At 37.5% G+C, this 9,830-nt stretch overlaps 1 protein-coding gene and 1 pseudogene across 2 annotated transcripts; both read left to right on the top strand.

Moving 5' to 3' along the window:
• The first annotated feature begins 280 nt into the window (after nt 1-280).
• LOC132165672 (pentatricopeptide repeat-containing protein At2g22070-like) lies at nt 281-6,637 on the top strand. Of its 2 annotated transcripts, none has more exons than XM_059576331.1 (4): nt 281-542; nt 2,532-5,267; nt 5,813-6,188; nt 6,549-6,637. In XM_059576331.1, the coding sequence occupies exon 2, from the start codon at nt 2,538-2,540 to the stop codon at nt 4,893-4,895; it is 2,358 nt and encodes a 785-aa protein (XP_059432314.1). In that variant the 5' UTR covers nt 281-542; nt 2,532-2,537; the 3' UTR covers nt 4,896-5,267; nt 5,813-6,188; nt 6,549-6,637. The 2 variants fall into 2 exon arrangements, with proteins under 2 accessions (XP_059432314.1, XP_059432315.1); XM_059576332.1 differs by having other exon boundaries at nt 5,813-6,459; nt 6,549-6,634.
• On the top strand, nt 6,343-9,611 carry LOC132165949 (alanine--glyoxylate aminotransferase 2 homolog 1, mitochondrial-like; annotated as a pseudogene).
• Nucleotides 9,612-9,830: the final 219 nt, after the last annotated feature.

Below are 9,830 nucleotides of genomic sequence, written 5' to 3'. Positions count from 1 at the left end.
CAGGTGCTTCCTTAAGATTAATTGAGCTATAACTTGACCAATTGAGTGATTATTTATTGTTAAGGTTGGCAATTTAACCCGTAACCTGCGAACTTGATACAAACACGACGCGTATTTATAGAATTAGGGTTGAAGTTAATCGGGCTCGGATCATAACGGGTCAACCCTCTTATAACACATTTAATAAACGTGTCCAACGGGTTAATGCGAACCCGTTCGCAGGTTAACATGATTATTATTTTTTATTTTTTTTACGTCAAATTTTCCTTTTCTTTTACTTTCTCATTTTTTCTCCTTCACTCTCAGCAACGCCGCGCACAGTCTCTGAGCCCCTCTCATCTCAACTCTCATTCTTGCATGCCTGAATCCTGATGCCTCTCTCTCTCAATATCCGAATCCGATCTCCATCTCTCTCGGACTCTGACTCTCTCCGCGTCCATCTCTGAGTCTCACTCGATCGTCTCTCACTCGGACTCTGTTTTTAGCCGTGGGTCTCGCCATCGGCCGTGGGTCTCTCTGTCACTGCTTGTCTCGCCCGACAGGTATTGATCTATAATTTTTTATCTTTATTTGATCTATTGACTGAATGGGTATGATTTCTTTGGGTGTTCTGTTTCTTTGTTGTTGCTTGGGTTAGGACTTAATATTATGTTTTAGTGATTAAATGCATGAAGCTTTGTTTTGATAGGGGCTTTGTTGGGTTTATATGAGACATTGTCTTTGTTGGGTTTTTGAGTTTTTCTGCTGCAGTTTTCAGTGTTACAGAATGTTTTAAGGTTTAGGTTAGATGAAATGAGGAAGAAGACGATGGCAAATTGATAATTATGTCCTTTAATTAAACACATCCTTTAAGTAACTCTTGCTATTTGGACTGTTTGTGGACTAGACTTTTTAACACGTAAGTGGGCTTAGCCTCTTAGGAAAGAAAAGAAAAAAAATGTCAGGCCAGTGGGTTTGGTTAAAAACAAAAAAAACAAAAGACAAACAAAAGCCTAAATTTACAATTAAAAAAGATTAAGACCCTCTGGACAAAGGGTTCATGACTTTCTGTTAAGTCATGAACCCTTTGTCCAGATGAAGAATTTCATCAGTTTAACAGCGTTAAACGGACGAGCTATTTACGCCCCTAGGATCAGGGGCTTCAACAAATAGCATTTACAGGTTTCATAGAAACCACCAAAAAACACAAGAGTGCAACAGCAAAACGTGGTGGAGTTATAGGAATTATAGCCCCAAAATCAGTACCCTCTCTGATACCAAATGGGGGGCAGGCTGACAGCTAACAAAGATGGTATGCGCCTGAGAGATAATCTAATCTCTCTTGATAAAACCTAATATTTTCCTCCTCTAAGAGGAACAGTTCTCCCTGAAGGAGATTCCACCTATGTCTAAACAGCCTATGCGGAAAAGCTTATATAGATAAATACCTATATTCTAAATAAGAGATTTCTCTCTTTATGATATTAACAGAATTAGACAGAGATCTAATTTGCGCAATGAAATATAGACGATCTGTATAAGTCATGAGAATGGGCCCACTTCGCTCCGCAAATCTGAGATCCTTCTGATAAGGTATACTATTCACTACATGAATAGAATGTTTGATGAGATCTCTCTCGTTGATTGCTATTAGCTGATGCCTATTCAAACTCTTACTTGTGAACTCTGGACGGGTTCTTCTCCTCTTCGAGACTTACAGGACTTGCTCCAACACGGCCTCCTCGCCTACAGGATGTCCACCACTCTCCAGGATTCCTGCGTCACACGATCAAAGGGTCCTTCTTAGCAATAGCATTCACAATCAACATCCAGAGATTCCAAATTGTTCTACCCCAGATTTGTGAAACTATACGTTTATACCCAACGGATCTCCTATCTTTGGATTGAAGTATAGCTACTCATGAATTTGTTTGCCATGATACAAAGAAGCCAAGCTTGAACTGACACTTAACATGGCTGCTAGGTTTGCTACTCCCTTTATGAGTCAAATATCTGTCTAGCCGGGTTTGTGATCGATAAATACCTATCACAAAGGTAACATTAGCCTTATGTTTGCTACTCCAGTAAAACACTTACCCAGGTGAAACCTTAGGAACTAATGAAGATGACCTTATAGAAGAAAGGGAGAAACCCCTACAAACCTTCTTCTGTGATAGCTACAATGACTATGATAGTCTTGTAGAAGACCTTGAACGAACCATCGAGAGACTATTGCGATAGTTGAACCCTCGTCGTAGTACGATCTAGCCTGGTGGGGGCTAGACCAAAACAACTACATGAGAGTCGAAACCAAAACAACTACTTGCTATTTAAGCAATTTGCTTCTCAATTTAGTTGACCGTTGCTAAACTAGGGCTCTTTAATTTGTCCCCTAATTCATTTCCCCCCAATTTAGGAATTTACATCTTTCTCAAACTAAAGTACAATATTGGGTCTGTTAAGCACCGCTTTATGTAATTAGCGAAAGATATATGAAACCAGTCCTCCCCGAATTGTTATTCTAATTCTAATTTATTGTTTTATTATTGTAGTCTCTAATGGATGCCCTGCTCCCACCCTCTCCCACCTCTTCTTCGGATTTGTATGCATATCTCCTCCAGACAAGCCTCAAGTCCAAAGACCCATTTGCCGGAAAGTTAATTCATGCTCGGATAATCAAAGTTGGGCTTCATCTTGGCGTGTTCTTGATGAATAATCTCATGAACTTCTATGCAAAAGTTGGGTCTACTTCCGATGCTCACCGCGTATTTGATGACATGACCATGAAGAACACATTCTCTTGGAATACAATACTTTCAGCATATGCAAAACAGGGAAGGTTAGATAAAGCACGTCGTGTATTTGAGGAAATTCCTGATCGTGACTCAGTTTCGTGGACTAGTATGATAGTGGGATATAATCAGATTGGTCATTTTGAAAATGCAATTAAGATGTTTGTAGAAATGATTGGAAGTAGAATTTCACCGACTCAGTACACCATTACTAATGTTCTTGCTTCATGTGCCGCTATTGAAGCTTTGGATATTGGTAGGAAGGTTCACTCATTTGTTGTTAAACATGGGCTTGGTAGTTGTATTCCCGTGGCAAATTCCATGCTAAACATGTATGTTAAGTGTGGTGATTCAATAACAGCAAAATTTGTTTTTGATAGAATGAGATTGAAGAACACGTCATCATGGAATGTTATGATTTCATTGCATATGGAGTCTGGTCGGGTTGACCTGGCTCTTGGCCAATTCAAACAGATGGCAGAACGAGATGTTGTTTCGTGGAATTCAATGGTTGCAGGTTACAACCGGCATGGTTTTGATGTTGAAGCATTGAAAATCTTCTCAAACATGTTGAAAGATTCTTCATTAAAGCCTGATAAGTTCACATTGGCAAGTGCTTTGTCGGCCTGCGCCAATCTTGAGAAGTTAAATCTTGGGAAACAAATCCATGCCTATATCATTAGAACTGAGTTTGATACCTGTGGGGCAGTTGGGAATGCTTTGGTTTCAATGTATGCCAAGTCCGGTGGGGTTGAAATTGCAAGAAAGATTGTGGAGCAAAGCGGGTCTTCGGCTCTCAATGTTATAGCTTTTACAGCCCTGTTGGATGGCTACATCAAGCTTGGGGATATAAACCCGGCCAGACAGATATTTGACTCATTAAGGGACCGCGATGTGGTTGCATGGACAGCTATGATTGTAGGTTATGTGCAAAATGGCTTGAATAATGAAGCTTTGGAGCTTTTCAGATCAATGATTAAAGAAGGCCCCGAGCCAAACAGCCACACTCTAGCAGCCATGTTAAGTGTCAGTTCAAGCTTGGCTTCATTGTATCATGGCAAACAAATTCATTCAAGTGCCATAAGATCATGGGAAGCATCATCAGTTTCTGTGAGTAATGCTCTAATTACCATGTATGCCAAAGCTGGAAGCCTTAACAATGCAAAGCAGGTATTCGATCTAATACGGAATAATCAAGATACTGTCTCTTGGACGTCCATGATTATTGCTTTGGCTCAGCATGGTCATGGAGAAGAAGCCATAGAACTTTTTGAAGAGATGCTGGCAATTGGTATTAAACCTGACCATATAACTTATGTTGGTGTGCTCTCTGCCTGTACACATGTGGGATTGGTGGAACAGGGTCGTAGATATTATCATTTTATGCAAGATCTACATAAAATTAAACCCACCTTAAGCCATTATGCATGCATGATTGACCTATTTGGGCGTGCTGGATTGCTACAAGAAGCACATGATTTCATAAAAGGTATGCCTGTTGAACCAGATGTTATATCTTGGGGTTCACTTTTAGCCTCTTGTAAGGTTCATAAAAACATGGAGCTAGCAAAAGTTGCGGCAGAAAAATTGCTTCTTCTTGAGCCTGGCAATAGTGGGGCCTACTCATCCTTGGCTAACTTATATTCAGCTTGTGGGAGATGGAAGGATGCTGCTGAAATTAGAAAATCAATGAAAGATAGAGGAGTAAAGAAAGATCAAGGATTCAGTTGGCTTCAGGTACAGAACAAAGTCCATGTCTTTGGGGTCGAAGATGGGCTTCACCCACAGAAAGATGACATATACAATATGATGGAAAAGATCTGGAAGGAGATAAAAAAGATGGGTTTCATTCCTGATATTGAATCAGTACTACATGACCTTGAGCAAGAGGTAAAGGAACAGATGCTCAGACATCACAGTGAAAAACTTGCAATTGCATTTGGGCTATTAAGTACTCCAGAGAACACTACATTGAGAATTATGAAGAACCTTAGAGTGTGTAATGATTGTCATTCCGCCATAAAATTTATCTCCAAGCTTGTGGGCAGAGAAATTATTGTGAGAGACTCTACTCGTTTTCACCATTTCAAGGATGGTTCCTGCTCTTGTCAGGATTATTGGTAGGCAAAAAAGGGTGGGATTTAAAAAGACAAAGAATCTGATGGTGAAGTGGGCAAAAATTTCAAGTATGTAGCATCCAAAAAGTTGATGCTCGATGTAGAGATGTGTTGCTTTCCTTATTATTCTGTAAAGATTTTGGCCGCCTACTGATATGACTTTCTATTAGAGTTCTATATTATGGGCATAAGAGGATGCTTTTGGAATGAACATGTTGTTCTAGTGGCCATGAGAACATTATGTCATTGCTTATGTTGGGCCACTGTATCTTGAAGATGAAATGCAACTGTTTTGACACAGTGGATATTTCCAACGATTGTATGGCGTTTATTGGGACATCTTTATGCTTGAGCCAACCTGTGAAGTATATGAAATCTGGTATATACTTACATTTATCTTTTAGTGTTTCCACTATTGACACAAGAGATGATGTTGTTATATTACTCTTGTTTGAATTAACATTGAAATGCCAATAAACTTAAAATAGGTTTTGCATGTTGATTATTAGGAGGAAAAGAAAAAATAGATGGTAATCATGCATGCATTTGATTTTAGCCTTTCATTGTCATGATGTAAAGAGTCCCGGATAATGATTCTTATAAAAGCTACTCATGATTACTAAAGTGTCTTGGCCTTGTTGTAAGACAAAATCACTATGAAGCAGACACTAGGGATTCATTCCTTGAGAATAGTAATAGAAACTTGTTTTTGTTAAACTCGTTGCATTCTAATGGAAAGAAATTGTTAGCCTAAATGGTGATATTTTGTGCTAATGTGTTGTTAAGAAAAGGAAGAAAAAAAAAAAGGATAAAATATAATAGCATATTTAATTATTTATTCTTATCACGTGCTTTGTTGTTCATAAAAATGTCAAACTTTTTCCATTACTTAATATATTTATTTTTGATTGCCAATTACTGCAGGGCTGACTATACTTATTAGAATTCATCCAACTTTACTTCGCTAAATATCCGTTAAAATTGCACTTGGATCCTACAATTTCCCAACAAGAAAACAGATGCGCATTAGCACAACGGCTTCATTCCAAGTTTTTCCGATGAATTGAGAAATGCATGGTCCCCATACCTTGACAAGTTTTGAAGGGCGAAACCCTCCGACCCACAAGAAAAAGCACTCAGCTGATGTTTCCCACATGCCAGACATCACATAGAAGACATCAGCTTTTGTTGCGGTTGCTTTGATGCGGAAAAGTTGAAATAGTGCGACAAGCCATCAGTTACCAGCATTTGAAGTTCTGTATCCCCTATATGTGCATTCAAAGCATTCCTCAGATCACAGGTCTGTCTATTTTGTTCTTCCACCCAGTGTCCATACTCCATCTCAAATGTAGTAACCCCTGGAGAATCCTTGCCATGGGTTAATTTTAGAATACAATGTCATGAAAAAAAAAAAAGGGGGCAAAAGGGCATGATACAAGAAGAAAAATGTACCAATGGGAAATAGAACCACAATGGTTATACTCAGCATGTCAGAAAGTTATACATGAATATAAATAGCACATTGAAAAATTTGACACTGGTGTTACAACTGCACTTCAACCTACTGAAAGGTGTGTTTATCTGTTTCATTAATGTGCATCGAGTATACATACATGCATGTTTGATTTATTTGCTCAAAATTAGTGCAAAATTTTCGCAGGGTGAAATTCATCATGTTGTAAATCCAGATCCATACCATGGAGTTTTCGGCTCCGATGCCAACTGTTATGCCAAAGATTTACAAGATCATATTGATTTTGGTACTTCAGGAAAAGTTTCTGGATTTATAGCTGAAACAATTCAGGTTTGCACTATTATTATTATTATTTTTTGCCTCTAGAATGAGGTCAGAAATTGCTGTTACAACCACCTTGGTAAGGACATTGAAAATATTCAAACTGTTTGAACATTTTCGTTAACCATAGGGAGTTGGAGGAGCAGTTGAATTGGCCCCTGGATACTTGAAGCTGGTTTATGACATCATACGCAAGGCCGGTGGTGTCTGTATTGCTGATGAAGTGCAAACTGGGTTTGGTCGCACAGGAAGCCATTACTGGGGCTTTACTGGGGCTTTCAAAGACAGGGAGTCATTCCTGATACACTTACTATGGCAAAGGTCATTACCCATTTATCCTATATAGTAATCTATTACAGAAAGACTCAGAGTCATGAAATTGTTACATCAGCCATTTGCCTCTATTTTTCTTCTACTTCTTTTTGGGCTATAGTAGCCTTTTTCAGTTAAATAACTTATGATTTTATTTTATTTTTGGATATGTAAATAACTTATGAGTTTAGTCTATTACTTTCTGTGTCGTATAATCTTGTGCAACCTTTCCATTACATTTCTCAAATAAATCGATCAGGGTATCAGCAATGGTTTACCAATGGGAGCAGTGGTGACAACCCTAGAGATAGCAAGTGTGTTGGCCCAGAAAATTCAATTTAATACTTTTGGTGGGAACCCTGTATGTTCGGCTGGGGGGCTGGCAGTGCTCAGAGTTATTGACAAGGAGAAGCGTCAAGCTCGTTGCACTAATGGTGGTTCTCACTTGCTCGGTCGTTTGAGAGCTCTTCAGCAAAGACATGAAAGTAATTACTCTTGAATCTAACATGTCTCAAATCTCTTTCTATTTCATCTTTATTGGTATATCTATTGTAAAATTTGGACAGAGTTTTCCTTTAAACTAGGTTGAAACAAGTTCCTCCAATCTAGTCTATAAAAATGTCATACATCTCTTTGAGCACGTGACACCTAGCTTTGTAAAATTATTAAAAAAAAAGTGTGTTTCTCATATGGTAAGGGACAATGGGACACATGGCAATTTTATAGACCGGGTTGGAAGAAATTCCTCAAACCAAATTTGGAGGAAATCTTTGTCCTTGTAATTTAGATAGCTAATATTGGTGTTGCCCTTTTATGGTACTTCTTTAACCCTCCAAATTACATAAAAATATGAATCCAGCAGCCAACTTTTAGGTTTTTATGCATAAGCAGACCTCCTTTTCTTTGTACTGGAAAACCCTGTCATGTAGGTACCTTTATTTGATTAATGCAGGCCGAATTAATCTATGAATGCAAACCTTAAGAAAGTCGAAGTTAATTCTTCCACTTTTGATATTCCCTTTTCTGCATCATGCTGATGAAAATTGCATGAGGATATTGGTTCTCTGACAGGATTTTGTCAAGCATGCTCACTAGACATAGACTACATACAGGATAATAGTACTCTTAGAAAGATTGAATATCACCATTTGAACATAACATTAAGTTACGAATGGACCACTATTCTAAATATATAGTAGGGGAAAATAAACTTTACTCCCCTAAACTATCAACCCATTTGCACTTTTAACCCTAATGTTTAAAAAGTGACACTTTATCCCCCCAAACTTTCAAATTGTTGCAATTCGACCATTCTGACTTTTTTTTTTCTTTTCCCAAAATGCCTCCATCCTAACTTAAAAAAATAATAATAATAAAATAAAAAATAAAAATTAAGGGGTGGCTTCCAAGCCCAACTAGGGTGGTAGGCTACCCCTTAATTTATAAATTAAATAAAATTTTTTTTTTTTTAACTTGGGATGGAGGCATTTTGGGGAAAGAAAAAAAAGTCAGAATGGTCGAATTGCAACAATTTGGAAGTTTGGGAAAGTAAAGTTTCACATTTTAAATATTAGGGTTAAAAGTGCAAATGGATGGATAGTTCAGGGAGGTAAAATATATTTTCTCCTATATAGTAAGTGGAGAACTGTTGTTCATTGGAGTGCCGGAGTGCGGAGGTTGTTTCCATCTTTGAAGCTAGAGTGTGGGATTGAACTTTTCAAATGATAAAGACAAAAAAGCGCTTAATTTTGTTGGAAACACCAACACAAATATCATATTGACTTTCTTATTAGACTCCAGTAGAGTTTTATCATATTTTACTTCATATCATGGTCCTTAGTCAGTTTACCCTGTACCTGTTAGAGTCAGTATCTATTTGTAGTCAATGTTTTTCTGTATGGCTCTTTCCTTTCGGACTCGGTATTTATATTTTAAACTGGTATTTTATGTACGCAGTTTTCATCTTATACATTTATATTTTTCCCAGTCATTGGAGATGTGAGGGGCAGGGGCTTAATGGTGGGTTTAGAACTCGTGACTGACAGGAATGAGAAGACACCTGCTAAGGCAGAAACCGTGGTTTTATTTGAGAAACTTAGAGGTATCGGACATGTCTTCCAAGCCAAAATTAATCAATTTTTACTCACTTAAATTTCCTTTTGTTATACTCATCATCTAACGGTTCCTCATTGCAGAGCTTGGTGTTCTAGTTGGGAAAGGGGGACTGCATGGAGATTTTTTTAGAGTGAAGCCGCCAATGTGTTTTAGCAAGGACGATGCAGGTAACCTTTTTGTCTCAGACAGTTTTAATGATTCAAACCTCTATTTAGTTGAATTATCAGCCTCTATATATATTAATTTGAAGGAGTGTTTACCAGATAATAATTAGAAAAAATATTTTGAGCTGAGAAAATCCTATTCAGACAATTTGGCATTCATATTTTCTTCTAAACGTTTTTTGGAGTACAATCTATGGTAACAATTAAATTGGTTTCTGTATCTGCAGATTTTCTTGTTGATGCCTTGGAAGTTGTGAGCATATATCACCAAGATCTTAGATGCTTATGTACTCTACAAACAACTTCTTTTCAATAATATCAAGTGAATTTTTAAATATATAGATTTTCTTCATGTAGGCCAATAAATTGCTAGAGAACTTCTTTTTACCCAATTTTGGACACGTGTCAGTTTAATAGATAGAATTAGAAGAAATTCTTTCAACCTTATTTATTTATTTATTTAAAAAATAAATAAATAAAAAAGAAAAAAAAAAAGAAAAAAAAGAAAGAAATAAAGACCCTTGTCCAAACTGTGGGTGCCCTTGTTGTTATTGTG

The sequence above is a fragment of the Corylus avellana genome, chromosome ca11 (assembly GCF_901000735.1).
Source record: "Corylus avellana chromosome ca11, CavTom2PMs-1.0".
Classification (NCBI taxonomy): domain Eukaryota; kingdom Viridiplantae; phylum Streptophyta; class Magnoliopsida; order Fagales; family Betulaceae; genus Corylus; species Corylus avellana.
This window is presented reverse-complemented; position numbering and strand designations above follow the sequence as displayed.

Excerpts from the sequence above, each read along its gene's own strand:
- LOC132165672 (XM_059576331.1), top strand. The coding sequence starts at position 2,538 with ATGGATGCCCTGCTCCCACCCTCTCCCACCTCTTCTTCGGATTTGTAT.